Source organism: Podarcis erhardii, assembly GCF_964252035.2.
Source record: "Podarcis erhardii genome assembly, chromosome: 15".
In the NCBI taxonomy this organism is placed as follows: Eukaryota; Metazoa; Chordata; class Lepidosauria; order Squamata; family Lacertidae; genus Podarcis; species Podarcis erhardii.
In genome coordinates, this window is record NC_138505.1 from 37,586,468 (window position 1) to 37,605,833 (window position 19,366).

The 19,366-nt window shown below is 46.3% G+C and overlaps 1 protein-coding gene across 1 annotated transcript in view; it reads left to right on the forward strand.

Moving 5' to 3' along the window:
- LOC309330533 (transmembrane protein 132D-like) overlaps positions 1-19,366 on the forward strand; it is a 457,965-nt gene that overhangs the window by 407,221 nt on the left and 31,378 nt on the right. Inside the window, exon 5 of the mRNA XM_081842227.1 lies at positions 1,720-1,863. Coding sequence (XP_081698353.1) covers positions 1,720-1,863 — 144 coding nt within the window. The remainder of the gene's footprint in view (positions 1-1,719; positions 1,864-19,366) is intronic.

The window sequence follows — 19,366 nt, forward strand, 5'->3', positions numbered from 1 at the left end:
TTCAAACCCTGCAGTGCAAACTATTTACATGAGAAATTGCCACTCCAGGGGCAAATGGGTTGCAAACCTTCAATCATAGGAACCGTATGAAATCAAGATTTGCTTGTTCTGCATGTGGGCCTTGATTTTAAATGCCTTGGAATTCTGAATAAGAAATACATCTCTCTCTTTTTAACCCAGGGTGCAAATCAGTAGTAACTTCAGTGGAGACAATGAAACTACTTTGGGGTTACACTAGGGTGCAATACAGAAAGGATCATTTAGCTTCCATTGTGTGATTCAGAGGCTATCCAAATAGGCTGAGCTAAGGGGTGCTGAATGTGTCAAGTACAGTTCAGCCATTGTTTTGAATGTCTTAAGAATAATGCTGGTGACCAGCTTGGTTCATTAGAGAGAGAGGACTCTAAGAAGAAAAGAACATAGAAAGAGCGTGATGGATTGGACAATGGCCCATCTAGTCCTGCACTCTCAGTTCCCAAACTGGCCAACCAGATACCCACAAACAGAACTTGAGCTCAACAACATTCTACCCTCCTGCAGTTTCTGCCAACTGGTATTCAGAAGCACGCTGCCTCCAACTGTGGTCTTTTGTCACTGTCCGCTGGCATTAGGATGGTCACTCTGTACATGCTCGAATAAAAACCCACTGTGTTTAATAGGACTTATTCTCAGTTAAATGTGTTTAGCCTAAATTAGAGTGGATACAGTGGTACCTCGGGTTACATACGCTTCAGGTTACATACACTTCAGGTTACACACTCTGATAACCTAGAAATAGTGCTTCAGGTTAAGAACTTTGCTTCAGGATAAGAATAGAAATCGGGCTCTGGTGGTGTGGCGGCAGCAGGAGGCCTCATTAGCTAAAGTGGTGGTTCAGGTTAAGAACAGTTTCAGGTTAAGTACGGACCTCCGGAACGAATTAAGTACTTAACCCGAGGTACCACTGTAATTGTGGGACGTGGGTGGCGCTGTGTGTTAAACCACAGAGCCTAGGACTTGCCGATCAGAAGGTCAGCGGTTCAAATCCCCACGACGGGGTGAGCTCCCATTGCTTGGTCCCTGCTCCTACCAACCTAGCAGTTTGAAAGCACGTCAAAGTGCAAGTAGATAAATAGGTACTGCTCTGGTGGGAAGGTAAATGGCATTTCCGTGTGCTGCTCTGTTTCGTCAGAAGCAGCTTAGTCCTGCTGGCCACATAACCTGGAAGCTGTACGCCGGCTCCCTCAGCCAATAAAGCGAGATGAGCGCTGCAACTCCAGAGTCCGTCACGACTGGACCTAATGGTCAGGGGTCCCTTTACCTTTTACCTTTACCACTGTATTGCTAAATACAAAAGAAATTATTGGGCAGGTTGCACCGAAAGAAAGCTGGGCTATTCTCCCTTTGGAAGTACAAATGCATGGATAGATTCTGACTGTCTCTAGCACTAATCAGAATGCATAGTCGCCTTGTAAGGCAAAGAAAAGGATTCTAGTCCTTATGATAACATAGTCAGACATTCATTTTAGGTGGTGCCCTTACAGATGAAATTTCCCAGAGGGTTTTTTTTTCTGAGAAAAATTATTCCGGCTGTTATTCAATATTACTCCTATTCAGAGTAGAGACATCAAAATTAATGGACCTAAATTACTAATGTCTGAAATGAATCTGTGCATAATAATTTGGAACTGTTGTGAGCCTTCCTCCAGCCAGCTGAAAATGGTGTGCCTTGTCTTTTAGGAAGCAGAGATCTTGAACACGGCCATTCTCACCGGGAAGACTGTTGCTGTCCCTGTCAAGGTGGTCTCAGTGGAGGATGATGGAACCGTCACTGACCTTCTAGAATCTGTGGAGTGCAGGTCCTCTGATGAAGACGTGATTAAGGTAGGGCTTTATGTTATGGCATTGCAAATGAATCCACACACGTTTCTAGCACAAAACAACTGCTTCTTTCCCTAGGGTTTAAGAAGGCATCATTTTCCATTCCACCCTGTATTGATCAAATGTCCTCTGTGGCAAAATTGCATAACTTGCATAATTTTAGTTACAGATAGGTAGCCGTGTTGGTCTGCCATAGTCAAAACAAAAAATTCATTCCAGTACAACCTTAAAGACCAACTAAGTTAGTTCTAGGTATGAGCTTTCGTGTGCATGCACACTTCTTCAGATACACTGAAACAGAAGTCACCAGACCCTTCTATATAGTGAGAAGGTGGGGAGGGGTATTACTCACCCATTCCCACCACCCTTCTGAGTAATACCCCTCCCCACCTTCTCACTATATAGAAAGGTCTGGTGACTTCTGTTTCAGTGTATCTGAAGAAGTGTGCATGCACACGAAAGCTCATACCTAGAACTAACTTAGTTGGTCTTTAAGGTGCTACTGGAAGGAATTTTTTGTTTTGCATAATTTTAGTTATGGAAATTACTTAAGTTTTATTGTTATTACCTTATTTCTCCCCATTCGTTTCAATGCAGAACACAATTCAATTTGTGTGTGTGTGTGTGTGTAATCAATTATGTATCATTTGTGGACCGAATGCAATGACTGGCAGGTGACCTCCTTTGAGGAGCGGCTGTCGCAGGGGCACAGCAAAGTCTGCCTGTTGCTTCCCATGCAACGCTTGCAAGGAGGTTGGGTGCACATTCCCTGCCTTGCCTTGCCCCGGGCACTGCCAATCCACGCTACGGCACTGCATTCTCATGTGCACCTCTCTCTGTCCTCCATTCAGGCTACTAATAAATGTGTGTAAGGACAGATTCCAACCATTCAAAAACACTCAAGGGGGTACAAAGCAGGGCCAGTAAGTGTGTTTGGTTGGGGTGTTGCCTGGGAAGAGTTCTGGGGGGCCCCATTTAGCTCCTGGGCCTAAGGTTCTCCACTGTTGCTCACCCCAACAAGTTATCTCCCTCTCTGATCCACCATCTCCAGCAGTCACTCTTTCCCACTCACTCCCTGTCACTCAGCCCATCATTCCCTTCCACTATCCAACTGTCCATCACTCTTCCATTAGCTGTCATAAATATCTCTCCTCCCCCGCTCCCTTTTATCCCCTGCTTCAAAAATAGCACTTGTTCCTCAGTAAAAGCGTTTAGCATTGGGGCAGCAGAAGCCCATTATATTTACAATAAAGGAAATTCTGACTTAGTATCAGGAAAAACTTTCTGACAGTAAGAGCTGTCTGACAGTGGAAGGGTCTTCCACATTGGAGCTTATAAGCAGAGGTTAGATGGCCATCTGTCATGTATGATCTTGTTGAGATTCCTGCATTGCAGGGGATTAGACCAGTCAACATTCAGGGTCCCTTCCAACTTTGCAGTTCTGAGATTCTATATTTCTGTAGACCCGATTGTCCAATGGTTTAAGGGAGCTCAGATCGTTATTGATGCTGCTTATATTTGTTTGATGTTATTTTACAAAAGGTCCAAAAGCAACTTATTATTAATAATAATCTATTATTATTATTATTATTATTATTATTATTATTATTATTATTATACTTTTAAATATTAAAATAAAGAATAGCTTCCCAGTTAAAATCCATAACACACAATAAAACATAAGAACAATGAGAGTGTTCATCCACCAACAAGGCTCTTCTTCTGCTCTTAACATCAGTAGAGCACCATGTTGACTTCAGTGTGAAGGAGTGCCTCCTTCCCTACAGATCCTCTTGAGCAGGCATAGGCAAACTCAGCCCTCCAGATGTTTTGGGACTACAACTCCCATCATCCCTAGCTAACAGGACCAGTGGTCAGGGATGATGGGAGTTGTAGTCCCAAAACATCTGGAAGGCCAAGTTTGCCTATGCCTGCTCTTGGGTGTTGAGATCAACAGAAGGGGCCCTCTTGGTAGTTCTGCCACCCTCAGAAAGTCAGGGGGGTGGCAGCCCAGGAAAGGGCCTCCTCTGTGGCAGCCCCTCAGTTATGGAACTCCCTGACCACAGGGATGTGCCTGGCATCTCCATTATACAGTTTTTGGCCTTTGACACCTGAGATGCATATTTTTAGGACTCATCCTATTTTTGTGATATTTAGTTGTTTTAAACTGTTTCTAATTTTGTGTTTTAAATGGCTGCGAGTGATCTTGGGACCTTAGAGTGTAGGGCAGGGAAATAAAAACAACAGCAGCTGTTGCTGCTGCTTTAAACCTCAGGTAATTTGGTGTCTCAGAGAACTCCATGATAGGTCACCTGAGCTTCTTCGAGCAAAGGTGGGACCCAAATACAATAAATTTGACTGAAAGGCAATGGACAGGAAATTTTTGAATGTTATGCTTGGTGCCAGCCAAGCTGAAGCAGTTTGGTTGTGGTGGTAACCATGGGAACAGATAGAGCTGCTTTATACCGGGTCAAACTGTTGATTTGTCTAGCCCCGGGTTGTCTACTGTGACTGACAGCAGGCAGCTCTCCAAGGACTAAGACAGAGAAGGGTCTTTCCCTGTGATCCTTTGGGACTCAGCCTGAGACATTTTGCATGCAAATCAGGTGCTGTGCCATTGAGATCAGGGCTGTCAAGTATATGCGGTGCCGGGGTGCAAAGATCTGCCCGGCACACACACACACCCCGGTTACCCAGTCCCGGGCACGCAGGAGGGTGGAACCAGCCAGCTGCCTCAGCATCTTGCTGGCTTTGTCGCCCCCAAACTCAGAGTGCAGAGCCTCCCACAGCAGAAGAGCCCACTGTGGTGCTCCAGCTGATGGGCAGGCACTTCCCTGGACTAAACTCTTGGGCCCTGGACTCTCAGCCTGGCGCCCCTGAGATGCCCCGCACCCCTAGAGCCTATGGGTAAGACGGCCCTGGTTGAGATCTTGCCCCTCCCTGTTAAATCAGTCCTAAGTGTGTATCAACCTCTTGAACCTTTGGCTTGTTCTCAGCCCAACTGTTTGCACACAAACTGGCACTCTCTGATGTATAGTGTGTGTGTGTGTGTGTGTGTGTGTGTGTGTGTGTGTAAAACAGCTACATTTCCAGCTACCACGCTGGGAATATCTGATTAAAGACGCCTTTCTCTGTATCTTAATCTAGGTGGCTTTATAAATCTGCCACTGATTTGGAAAATGGATTTGCTTAATGTATATTTAAGGGGAAAGCGGAGGAGAAGGGGGGCACACAAACACACAAATGCAAGGGGGCTCCGTTGGGTTCTTTGGTTACATTTCTGATGGATTTGTCTTTTATTTCTCAGACCTTGCAAATGTAGGTACAGGGCTAGCAAATGTGATTTCCTCCAGATGTTGGTGACTACAATTCCTATCATGCTGAACCTTTGGCCGTGCTGGCCGGGGCTTATGGGACTTGTACTCACCACCATCTGGAGGGCATCCCATTGGCTAGCCCAGATCTAGTATGTGGTCTGTGTACATACATACATACATACATACATACATGCATAACTTTATTTGTATGCTGCCTTACAAACCACGCTCCAGGCAGCTTACAACATTTTTAAAAAAATACATGGCTACAACATAAAAATTGTCATAAACAATAAATAAAACATTTTAAAAATATGCAGCGAAATGGAACAATTTCTGCATAGAATCATAGAGTTGGAAAGGACCCAAGGGTTGTCTAGTCCAACCCCTGCAATGCAGGACTCAGACATAAGTCACAAGATCTAAAATAACGATATAAAAAACCCCAACAGCAGCAACAGCACCCCAGCCCAAGAGTCTGTTCAGCAACCTCATCTTTTGTAGCTGGAGTCTATCAGGACCCTGCCCTCCCAGGCCAGGTGGAAAAGCCCTGCAAGCCAGGGAGCTGGTCCTCCAGAACTCACAGCCAAGATGGTCTCTGGTCTCTTTTGCAGTCCCAGCTTTTGTAGCTGGAGTCAGTCAGGGCCTGACCTCCAGGAGCACATCCTAGGCACGGTGGCGAGAGAACTTCACCCAGTGGTGTGTTCATTTCGAAGAATCACTTCATTTCAGTTTGTGGATTGGTTTCAGAAGTGCAGAAGAAGTTAAGTTCCCCTGAAAATGCAAGCCCCGTGAATTTCTGCCCCCATCCCTAACATCAACAAAACACCTTTCAGTTGAGAGTTTAACCTTGCAATGAATATGTCGGATTTGTGCCTTGCTAATTTTTGGCAAAAAAAGAGGAAAAAAGTCGCTTTGCATGTACACAGAGGGAGCAGAGAGCAGCAATAGCAAACAGGGACAGAACGAAACCAGCTCCACATCTCATTAGCAGCTCAGCTGAAATGTTTATGACTATGTCTTGGGCAGGTAATGGTCATTTGCGTGGCTCTAGAAACCGGGGGAAGCTGTCCTAATGACCTGTTTTGCAAACCTGTCAAATGGGCATAGTCTCCTGATGTCTTAAATAATTGGGGGTTTTCTGGTGGTGATGGCTGCTGTTGTTTTGGGCTCTTTAAGTAAGCTAGACACATCTGTGAGAGCCAATTAGTGAGAGCCAGGGTGAAGGGGGCAGTTCTGATCTCTCTTTGCGCTCACAGCACAAGGAGAGTGGTGGCCTCCTTTCTCGTGGAGGAGAAAATAAGGTGGGGCACAAATCCGTTTTGTCTGCAAGAGATGGATCCAGAGATGGGGCAATGCTAGAGGGTAGCCAGAGGGTCCTTTGCAAAGGGGTCCCTAGATCTCCTGCCCCTTCAAAACTTTTGTTTTTATCATTTTAACACTTGGCTATGATCCTTTCTATGTGGGTTGTTACATTGCTGTGTGTGTGGTTGGCAGATAGAAAAGGGGGGAGCTAGTGAATGATTGTAATGGTTGGGTAGATTGGAGGTTTAGCAAATGGTTGTATTAATAGTGTGTTTTACGTTGGCTGGGATTTTACATTATTCTGCTTGTTTGTGCTCTCTGATTTCATTTATATTAATATTGTTATAGGTTGGGTGGTGGGACACCCCCCCCCCCAAATCCTAGAAATTAATAGCTGGTAGGATTTTGATTATTTGGGAGATGGAGGGACTATACAAGCTGCAGAGGAAATACAAAATATGCAGAATGACCTGGCCAAGCTAGGGCCACTGAGAAACAATATAGGGCCACTGAGAGCCATTGGCAATGCAAGAGAACTGTCCTTCCTCCCTGCCCTGATGTGTGAACGGAGACTGGGGATTTGGAAGGTTGCCAGGATAACTGGGTGTGAGGTGACAGGAAAAGAGAGCCTTTAGCAAGGTGTGCTGGGAAGAAGGAGGAGGGAGAACAAAGAGAGATCCATCTTGGGCAGGCTGGCTGAAGGCAGGCTGGGAGAGATGCCTTGCACTCCGGTGCTGCACTGCTGTGGTGAACAACGCCCTCTTAGGGGGCTGTAAGAGCTGGATTCCTTCCATCTATATTTAGCTGTAAATGTGTCAATAAATCATATTTCTTAAAGCTACAGCTGCCTCTGCTGCATCTTCAGTTTTGCAAAGGAGCACAGACCCTGGGCCAAGACCCATGGAATGGTGTGCACGGCTTGGCAAGGATTGGGGTGGTGGCGGCCTATAGCAATACTCTGCTTATGGATATGGAAATTGTTTATGTAGTTTAGCTTTAATGGATGCTTCTTGGGGAAATGGTGGAAAGGGAAGAAGGTTTAACCATTTCCCCAGCACCCTTTTTCTGATGAAATTGTCCACCCCCTCCCCTCCCTTACACTCCTGTTTGCCCACACTTGCAACCACATGTGCCCCCTGCATTGTGGTGCCAATCGAAATTCGTCCCCCTCCCCCTATTGTGTGGCTGATAGTTGTTATAATTCAGAGGCAGGCAATTCATTGTCTCATCTCGCTTCACCTTTCAGGAGTCTTTTTAGCCCTGTTGTAAAACAATCACCCAGCTTCTATTTTCTGAAAGTCCTCACACACCCAAGCTTGTTGCTATGACTTGCAAAAAATTGTCTACCACCTCCTTTCCAAAGGGGGTATTATTAGTCATGCTGGCTCCAAGCCATCCTGCAAGTGAGGCCATTCCTGATGCTGATTTATCTCAGCAATGCCACCTCTGCCCGTGGCCAGAAAGGGGACTGCAGCTTTTATCACGACAGAGATCAGTCTACCCAAGGAGCCAAACAGTTCCTTGTTAAACAGCTATTGAGTGTGGTCCAGCTGAGCAACTTGCTGCCCCTGTTGGGTGTGGCTTTGATTTGTCGTCCCCTTCTCCTTGTGCCCTCAATCTTTCCCAACATCAGGGTCTTTTCCAGGGAGTCTTCTCTTCTCATGAGGTGGCCATCTAGTATAGCATCCTGTTTTTATGGTGGTCAACTATGGGGAGCCTGAATGTATAACCTGAGTGCAACAGCGCTTTCCCTAATTGTGACTCCCCGTAACTGGCAGTCAGAGAAATGATGCTTCTGATAGTGCAGAGAAGATTCCACAGTTCAGTTATGTGCTGTGTGAGGAAGTACTTTCTTTTGTATGTCCTGAATCCTGCAAAATTCAGCTTCACTTGATGCCCACAAGTCATAGTGTAATGAGAGAGGAAGAAAAACCTTTCTTTATCCACTTTCTCCATCCACTGCTTCTCTGCCCCTTTAACAATCTTGCGGAAACCTGTAAAAGCTCCTTTATCACAGCCAGTGACAGATAATATGTGTGAAAGCAGTCATTCTGGCTTGCCAAAGAAAGCTCTTTCGTACAATTTCCCCCTTCTGTTGACACCTTTAATTACTTTCTCATTTGGGAAGGAAATTGGGCCTTGTCTCAATCTTAACGGGCTGGACTTGGATTCTGTGTATTCCTGCACCTTGGAAGAGGATGGCAGGATTCATAGTTCAGATGCCTGTACCTGAAGCATTCGATCAAAAGAGTTTTGCAAATCCCTTTTTGTTCTCTGATGGCTCCTCACTAATTACTCTGCCTTTTCTGGGGTGAGAATGAAAAATAATTGCCTTAAAAATTCATGAAGAATATGGAGAATATCCATTGATTTTTTAAAAAAATCCCTGACTGAGCAAACACTCGAGTGGAGTAGCACTGTTTCTTTAGCAAATAAGTGACTATTAAGACCTGTGTGAAGCAAATCAAAGTCAGTTTTCAGAATAAATTGTGACTATTTGCACTGTTCTGATGGTAGAGTGTTCCTCTTTAGCTTGCTCTCTTTGCAGTCCCTAGCACGATGTGAGGCAGTAAGAGACCTCATGATATGTCAATGCAGGTTCATGGGAGGAAAGCAGGCAAAATATATGGGCAAGATGAGGGGCCCCAGAATGTGGTTTGAAGCCATATGGGCTACCCCCTTGCTGAAGCTAAGTAGGTGTGGGTTTGGATAAGAGACCAGGTGTATGCCTGTCTGGGTTCAATGTTTCGGAAGAAAGGTGGAATTTAAATATAATACATACATACATACATACATACATACATACATACATACATACTGTAAAGGCATTGGAAGTTGTTGTTGTTGTTTTTGGAATCTACATCATCCCTACCCCAACACTTTCCAAAACTGGATGAGATCTGCACCAAAAACCTCAGTGCTGCTCCTGGCACTTGGGCAAATGATCCTTGCATTACAGGGGGCTCAACTAGATCAACTTCATGCTCCCTTCCAACTCTACAGTTCTATAATTCTCAGAGCCAGCAAATTGGATAGGGGGTCACACATATCCTCAATAACACCATGCAGGAGGGTGCCTCACTTAGAGAGGCAGCACATTGGAGACACCCAGTGCTCTCTGATTGGTCTCACCATTTCTGTCCCAGGAGCAGAGATGACAGTGACACAAGCAGACATTTGTGCTCATATAGCATTTCCTTATTCTTGAAGCCCATGCTGGGTGAAAGGAGGGTTAAAAAATCCAATACAACAACAACAATAAAGTTGCTAGCCTGATCAGCCTCATCCTCCCAGGGACCTTCTGCATGCAAAGCAATTGCTCCACTGTAGCCCTGCTGAACATAAGAGCCTTGCTGCATCAGACCAAAGGCTTATCTAGTGCAGAATCCTGCTTCCCAGTGGCCAATCAGATGTTGGCCCATTAGGGAGAGATGAAGGCAATAGCACTCTCTTGCTGTTGATCCTCGGCAATCATTATTCAGAGGCATTCTGGCTCTGATCCTAGAGATAGCATCTAAAAGTTGTGATCACTAGTCACTGTTGACAGAATTTGTCCACATATACACCAGAAAGGTAGCACACACACAAACCAACAGACACATTAATTGAAGGAACTGAAATTACAAGAAAATGGATTTTCACTAAACATTAAGTAGGAATAAGTTCCTGATATATGAGTTGATGGGTAGTGGAATAGACCATGTCAGAAGGTAGTGAACTCTCCTTATGTTTGAGGCTGAACGGCCACTTAGGTAGGGTGCTGTAGTGACAGATCTTGTCAAGGGGTTAAATAGACAGACTTTGAGGTCTTTTCCAGCTCTCTGATTCCGTGCAACAAACTGCATGCCTGTGTGCTTTGAAATGAAAATCGAACAAAATTCAATTTCAGTAAGGAGACTGGTGTACTTGAAACTCCAAAATCCAAGAAGAAATTTGACAGAGGTAAATTTTAGAAACATCCTTAGTTGGCACCTGCTCACCCTTCATGGCATGCTGTATCAAGAGCTGATCTGCACATGTGACAGAGGCATTTCAGTCATTGCATTGATCTTCCCTTTTTACCTGCTGGCTGCTGAGATTCTCAAAAGCACCACTTTTGTAACCTTACGTTAGATTTCACGCTGTGGTGACAGAAATTAAATTTGCACAGACCTGAAGGCAACAGTCGTTATTGGGCTGTTGGTTCTCCTTTCAGAAAGTTTAAGCTAATATGACAGACATAGTTCCTAAGGATTGCCCACTGCTGTTGTCTACATTTGCTGGGTTTGCAGGGTTTTGCAGCACTTGCAAAATCTGTTTGACCCAAGATGACAAAAGAGAAATGGAAATAAATGGATACACCATGGGAACCAGTGCCTCAACCACATCTCCATCCTGTCTTCTTCTTTAAAAAACAAACAAACAAAAAACCACCCTTCAATTGTTCTCTTCCATTCAGCACCATGGACAGCGGATGATTGAAGTGGCCCTATTCATGAGCCATTGCTAGTCGTCCTGAGAATTTGCATGTGTTTTTAACAGAGATGTGGATTTCTTACAAATGATCTGGTTAGCGTTCTGCCTAACAAAAAGCCACACCAGCATCTCCCTCCTTCTCTTAGCCTCAAATACCTTCCTCGCTACTTTTCCTGCAGTTGTGTTGGTCTTGATACTCCCTCCTTTCATGCCAAGCACTTTGTCCTTGTGAACTCCATAGGATTTTGTCGCCCTAATTTTGCTACCCCCACACATTTGAAACCAGCTAATGTGCTGACGGTGCTGGCCTTGTTGAAATTAACACTGTGATCATTTGGCCAGTTATTCATGCCTTTATTGTGCCCTGTGATTCAACCAAGATTGGCCTCCAAAGCAGCTTATGGCAATTAAAACGCATCACAATGCAATCCGGAACCTGTAAGTGTCTGTCAGCTGTTGTAATCCCTGGTACTTGATGACATAACCCAGGGTTCAGGATTGTTCCTCCCTTCAGAGCAGTCACTTGATGAGTAGGAAAGGGGTGAGAACTCAGCAGAGGAGTGGGTCTGTGTGTCCTGCCTTGTGTGCACATGAACAAGGGAATATTGAGGGGCCACAAACACACTTAGGGCCACACACACACATTACTAGCTTGGCGTGAAAATAAAGTTAGCCAGGATGCTGCAACACTTCAAGAAAAACTTAAACTTTCCTGGGGGGGTCACATATATTTGTCATGTACAGGTAGAAGCTAGCTAAGGTGTGGTTGCAACATGATGATTCAGCAAGCTTGTTCTCTACTGCTCCAGTGGGTAGAATCCAAATCAATGGCTTCAAGTTACAAGAAAGGAGATTCTGATTCAACATGATGAAGGACTTTCTGACAGTAAGAGCTGTTTGACAGTGGAATGGGCTCCCTCGGAAGGTCTTGAACTCTTCTTCATTGGAGATTTTTAAACAGAGGTTGGGTGAGCATCTGCCAGGGATCTCTTAGCTGTGATTCCTTCATTGCAGGGGGTTGGGCTAAATGAACCTCGGGGTCCCTTGCAACTACAATTCTATGATCGTATAGGAATTGTTGTTGTTGTTTTGTCGTTTAGTCGTGTCCGACTCTTCGTGACCCCATGGACCAGAGCACGCCAGGCCCTCCTGTCTTCCACTGCCTCCCACAGTTTGGTCAAACTCATGCTGGTAGCTTTGAGAACACTATCCAACCATCTCGTCCTCTGTCATCCCCTTCTCCTTGTGCCCTCCATCTTTCCCAACATCAGGGTCTTTTCCAGGGAGTCTTCTCTTCTCATGAGGTGGCCAAAGTATTGGAGCCTCAGCTTCAGGATCTGTCCTTCCAGTGAGAACTCAGGGCTGATTTCCTTCAGAATGGATACGTTTGATCTTCTTGCAGTCCATGGGACTCTCAAGAGTCTCCTCCAGCACCATAATTCAAAAGCATCAATTCTTCCGTGATCAGCCTTCTTTATGGTCCAGCTCTCACTTCCATACATCACTACTGGGAAAACCATAGCTTTAACTATACGGACCTTTGTTGGCAAGGTGATGTCTCTGCTTTTTTAAGATGCTGTCTAGATCGTATAGGAATATAGGAAGCTTATTCTGAGTCAGTCCATTGTTCCCTCTGGCTCAGTGCTGCCTACACTGACTGACAGCAGCTCTTCAGGATTTCAGATAGGTTTCCCTAGCTGGAGATTGAACCCAGGATCTTCTGCATGCAAAGCCATGGCTCTACCACTGAGCTTTGGCCCATCTCAGCAGTTTCTCAGGCAGTTTTAAGTGAGCTCTCACCATCTCCAGGCACATGCATTTCAAGTCCATCCTTCCAGCATGTTCCGCATGTCAAGATAATGGGGTAGTTGGTAGTTGGAGGGCTGATATGTGGTGAGAGCAATTGTTGTCCAGAAAGATAATGTCCCAGTCATCACAAGACAGAGGCTTGGTATTCCTTTTGCCACCCCCACTCCCACCCTCCAAAAGGCAATTTATTTGAGCAGCACTCCAGTGTTATTTTGCAATTAGAGGCCTAGCGAAAGCACAAATAAACCGCTCCCGCATCTGCCAAATGAAGTCTGTGGACATCCTCAGATAATTAATATTTGCATGATTGCGTGTCATTTGCATAATGAATTCAGCTTATGGCACTGTTTACCTGCAGTAAACTTTGTGCTACAGCCTATATAGTAATAGCAAACTCATTCTCCAGGTGTGGATCTGTATGTTGCTAAAATGTCAGCACCCACCCACAAAAAGGCAGTTATCAATGGAGTCAAAGGGAACCGCTCCTGCTCCTAGGTTTATGGGTGCAGGATGAGGTTTTAATCTTAACCAGGTGAACGCAGAAATAAGTCCTGTTGAGTTCACTGGGTTTTATTCCCAGGAGGGTGGATTGAGGACTACAGCGCTTTCTCTCACCCAGACAGCGCTGACCCCTGGACCCGAAGAAGTGGGGAGGTAAGCAGCAGCAGCAGAGATGACAGCCCTTAGGGAGCTGCAGGCTCAGAATGAGAAATAGATCATAGCATGTGTCAAAAAGAAACCTAACTATATTCGAACCCAGAAATGAAGCTGTGTTTCTGCAGGTGCATCTGCTACAATGAATATTTTTTCCTCCTCTTTCCATATTACACTCGGAGCCTTCAGGGCTTTGTCACCCAAGCAGAAGGGAATTGGATCCCTCGTAAGCAGTTGTCCCCAAGGGGCAAGAAACACCGGGTCTAGAAAAGATCGGGGGTAGGATGTGAGGTTTTTCTGATGTTCATAAACTTCACATCGTTTAGACAAATGAGTTCCAGGGGAACTTCCTGCCGAGAAGGGTGAAAATGGCACTAATTAGGAGACAGCCTTGGAAGAAGCCAAGGGGCAGAGAAAGCAGAAACTGTGCATAATGCGGAGCGAGTCGGTGGGTATGTTGCACTGTGTCAGTAGAGATTGTGGGTGGCAGAGCCTGCTTCCGAATGCTCTGCTCTCCTCCCGTACTGGCACAAAAGGAAGAACATCTTCTCATGGCTCATAGCTAAAGACTTCTTCACACAGCAAAAGATGCCTGGATAGGCCACTTGCTTGGATGGCTTTAGAGGGGAGTTAGACAAACCCATGGAGACTATTGATGGCTACTAGTCATGATGGCTCTAGGTTGCCTTCAGGATCAAAGAGTTGTGTTCAATTTAGTGCTAAGTCACTGGTTCCATCAGTGCAAGAATTTCTCCTTGTGCATACCCTCCGTCTCCTCCCCTTGTGTGACCCCTGAATCTGCTCTGGGTTCCTCCACCCCCAACTCTCTGGAGCAGATCTGGAGGTGGCCCAGGGCATGTGTTGGGGAGAGGAGAGTGGGGAATGCCTCCCTGTGCAAGCAGTAATCCTTGCAAGCGTGCAACTGTTTAGTAAATCTCTGAATAACAGGAGCTGGGAAACACAGAACCATAGAATAGAGAGTTGGGAGGGACCCCAACGGCAGGGGCGAATGAAGCCGGTGTGACACCCGGGGTGGCAAACCACTATGTACAGCACATGTGTGGTGTCGCTATGTACTGCGCATGTGCCGCACATAGTGCCGCCGCACATGCGCTGTACATAGTGGTTTGCTGGCAGCGCCGCTCCAGCACCGTACGGACAGTGCGGGGATCCTCCGTTCGCAGCTGTAGCAGCAATAGAGGGATCCCACTGCCATCCATAGGGCGCTGAAGCAGCGCCACAGGCAAACAGCACATGTGCAGCGTTGTTATGTACAGCACATGTGTGAGATGACGCACATGCGCTGTACATAGTGGTTTGCCGCTGGCGCTGGGATCCTCTGCTCGCGGCTGCAGCCGTGAACGGAGGATCCTCTACATGCGGTTGTGGCAGCGCGATGGCTGCTCGCGCCGCCACAAGCCCCCTCAGGGTGCCTTCTTGTCACCCCCCAGACATGGCACCCAGGGCGCACCGCCCAAGGATCATCTAGGCCAGCCTTTCTCAACCTGTGGGTCCCCAGATGTTGTTGAACTACAACTCCCATCACCCCTAGCTAGCAAGACCAGAGCTCAGGGATGATGGGAGTTGTAGTCCAACAACATCTGGGGACCCGCAGGTTGAGAACCGCTGATCTAGGCCAACCCTCCGCAATGCAGCAATCACAGCTAAAGATTCCCTGACACATGGCCATCCAACTCCCCTTTAAGAAACCTCAAATGAAAGAGAGTCAGCCGCTTCCTGAGGTAGGCCATTCCACTGCCCAACAGCTCTGACTGTCTTCACATGAATGAGTGAAGAGTGCTGATGTACCTATGTCCAGCTTGCAGGCTTCCCAGAGGCATGTGGTTGGCCACTATGAGGGTGCTGCTATTGGGGAGCGAAGTCACCCTGCATTTTTCAAGCACTTCTGCAAACCTCTGCATTCCTTTTGAGCATGCCGACGCCTCCCTCTCCTCTCTAAGCGACCCCATTATGCCTGCAATCCTGTCGGCACTCACCAGCTGAGTTTGCTATTAGAAGGAGTGATGCGGCAAAGGGGGATAAACCCCCTCTATGCCCCACGGTAGCATTAGTTGTTCATGGTGTTCCATAAACATCCAGCAATAAAGGCCACACATGTTTCAGTTCATAAATATGAAGTGGCAGCTTATGACTTAGCCACTGAAATGATATTACAGAGTACAAATATGAATAATAGAGGAAATTGAAAAAGCAGAAGGGGGAGTCTTAATAGAATTGAGGACTGACATAAATATATATCATGAAAGGGATATTGGGTTTAATGCCGGATATGAAATTCAGAAACTGAAGGTGTTAAAAAGGAGGAGGAGGAGGGGATAATCCGCTCATCTGATGAAGGATCCCTTGGGCTAAGCAAAGAGCAGCTGAAAAGAAAAGGCATAGCTACTCAAACTAGATAAACCCTGTTTAAAATTGTATGAGTACCAAGGCACTGTTTGGCGGACAGGCATTGCTCAAAGTTTTACGTATGATGTGGAGGTGGGTTTGCACATCACCGGAAAAAAGGACAAAAGAGGGAGGAGTTTGCCATAACCTTTGCATATGCATAGATAGCATTTGCATAGATAGATAGATTCACATGGGGGGGGGGCCGCGGGAATACTATAATTCAAATACAATGTTACCATGGGGTGGGTGAGACTAAACGAGTTTGCTGTCCAGGTGCTGATTGTTTATGGACCACTTCAAGACTCCTTCTGCTCTCCCTTCTTTGTCTTCAAACCAGACTTGGACTGGAAAGTGTGTCAGGCCAGTCAGAGGGAGAACAGAAACTCGACTTCACTGGCTACCATTCCATTTCCAGGCACAACTCAAAGTGCTGGTTATGACCTACAAAGCCTTATACGGCTTGGGTCCAGGGTACCTGAATGACCACATCTTTCTACACCAGCCTGCCTGGGCTTCGAGATCTTCTGGGGTTGCCTATCTCTTGATTCTGCTACCTTCCCAGGCACATTTGGTAGGGACAGAAGAGAGGGCCTTCTTGATGGCTGCTCCCAGATTGTGAGAACTCCTGATGGGGACTATCTCAAAACCAAAGAGAGAGAGAGTTTTCATCAACTCCTGAGTCTCACCAGAAAGATTAACCTGCCTCCACAACTAATGAACTTTCCCTGAGGGATTATGGGGTAGTATTTCAAGCCTTTGGCATTATATGCTTAAGGGAGGTGGTGGTGAATTATCTGCAAAGGAGGAAAGGGCTCAAGCTGCCCACTGAATCCCAAGAATAAGGGATAATAGTGTGTGGCAACCATTATTCCCCACTGACACCTCTTACTCTCAGGTTCTCCCTCCCTCCCTTTGGCTACCCAATCAGTCCCTGGGGGTCACTTTCTGCAAGGGATGAGGATGATGATGATGATATTATACTCACTTGGAGACTCCCATCATCCTTAGCTAACAGGACCAGTGGTCAGGGATGATGGGAATTGTACTCCCAAAACAGCTGGAGGGCCCAGTTTGGGGATGCCTGCCCAAACAGTGTCCAAATATGCGCTGAACAGTGCTGGGTCGGGGAACCTCAGGCCAGGGCTGAGGGTAGGAAACATGGTCTTCCACTCTGTCTGGCCCTCAGTACTCTCCTCAAGACATGCTGCCACCTCCCCAGTGGGCACCCAAACCCTTCTTAAATGCTTCTGGCTGGTTAGAACATGTACTTAGACTCTCACTTGCCTGGAAGGTGTGTTTGCCTCTGTGTAAGCTGGCATTTTCATGGCTGGCATTGGTATACCTACCAAAGAGTCACATTTGTTGCTCTACCTAGTTTTGTCTCTGGCTGCGCCCACCACAGCTGTGCAGTCCTCAGAAGGTTGTGCATGAGGAAATGTAGCCCTCAGGCTGAAAAAAGACTCCCCCTGCTCTGGTTTATGGGTTTCATCTCTCCTTTGTTGTTGTTTAGTCGTTTAGTCGTGTCCGACTCTTCGTGACCCCATGGACCAGAGCATGCCAGGCACTCCTAGCTTCCACTGCCTCCCGCAGTTTGGTCAAACTCATGCTGGTAGCTACGAAAACACTGTCCAACCATCTCGTCCTCTGTCGTCCCCTTCTCCTTGTGCCCTCAATCTTTCCCAACATCAGGGTCTTTTCCAGGGAGTCTTCTCTTCTCATGAGGTGGCCAAAGTATTGGAGCTTCAGCTTCAGGATCTGTCCTTCCAGTGAGCACTCAGGGCTGATTTCCTTAAGATCAAATCTATCCAGTCTTAAGGAAATCAGCCCTGAGTGCTCACTGGAAGAATAGATCCTGAAGCTGAGACTCCAATACTTTGGCCACCTCATGAGAAGAGAAGAATCCCTGGAAAAGACCCTGATGTGGGGAAAGATGGAGGGCACAAGGAGAAGGGGACGACAGAGGACGAGATGGTTGGGCAGTGTTCTCGAAGCTACCCACATGAGTTTGACCAAACTGTGGGAGGCAGAGGGGAGCTATTGCCCCAGAACTTAATGAAGTGTCTGCGGGTGTGATGGAGATCTAAGGTGGACATTGCAGTTTGTTGCTGCAGGATATTAGCACCTGCAAATTCAATTAAAATGTTAATAAATGAGAGACTGCTTTGTCATGACTCAAAAGAAGTTGCGCGTATTATGCAAGCCCTTGTCTAGCGCATAACAATGAGCACGTGGAAAGAATCAGCTAAGTGATTGCCACCTCAATTTGCTTGTGAAACTGAGTGCAGTATATTTAATGCTTTCCCCCCATGTCTGCCAAGTAAAAACAGCAAACAGGAATAGGTATGAAATTACATTTGCTTTGTTTTCTAACTGGATGTTTTGTCTCAACACTGAGCGGGTTCACTCCAGGACTCTGTAGAACGAGGCAACAATTCCTGTATACTAAATTCTCTGGCCTTGTGGGGATCCTGTGGTCTTCTAGATGTTGTGGGGCTCCCATCAGCCCCAGACAGCATGCTCAATGATCAGGGATGAACGGCATTGTAGTCCAGTGGCATTATGAACTGCATGCCATAAGGTCCCAGGTTCAATCCTTCACTGCTCTCATTTAAAAGGTATCATGCAGCTGATGATGGTAGATCTATTTTCCTATGAGACTCTAGAGAGCATCTCCCAGTCAGAGTTGATAATACTGACCTGGTATATACGTAGGTCTCCCATCAGCCCCAATGAGCATAGCCAATACTTGGAGATTGATGGGAGTTGTAGTGCAACAAAATCTAGAAGGCATCACCAGGGACCAAGAATGAGAGCCATCTTCAGGTGTTGAAGTGGAAGCCTCTGAAACAGAATAGGAAGGTTGATCAACCTTTCATCATGAGATCAAAAGGTTTTGAGACTCTATGGGGAAGACTTCTTCACTTCTACTTGAGCCCTGCTTTCTTGAGCTTGGCCACTTTGGCCTTGGGGATCTTGGCTTTCACCTTTGCCTTCACTGCCTTGGTCATTTTCTTGGGCTTGACCTTCTTGGGGCTCTTGGTCACTGTCTTCCTAGCTCACATGGCAGGCTTTTTGGCTGCTTTCTTGGGGCTCTTCTTGATGCTGAGTTTCTTGGCAGGGCCCCAGAAAAGCTGGCACTGGGTGAGCTTGCAGAAGACGGGCAAACTAATATCAGTGTACTGGATGAAGCATCAATATTTTTTCAGAGACATCTTTGATGGAATCCTTCGAGAAGTTGGAGATGGCGTTTGTAAGTGGTCAATGTTTCACAAGCATATAGTAAGGTTGGTAGTACAATAGCTTTGTAAACAAGCATTTTGGTTTCCCTGTGAATGTCCTGGTCCTCAAACACTCTGCACTTCAATTGGGAGAAAGCTGCACTCACAGAGTGACCCTGCTGGGAGTACAAGATTCTGACGGCTTCACTCACCAGGGTCATAGGGTCAAGCCCACTCACCACAACAATGCAGCGAGTGAGAGAGTCAATGCATACCACGGTTAGATACCCAAGAACTGAGATATATGCAAGGCCCCTGTATGAAAAGAAAGAGTGGGAA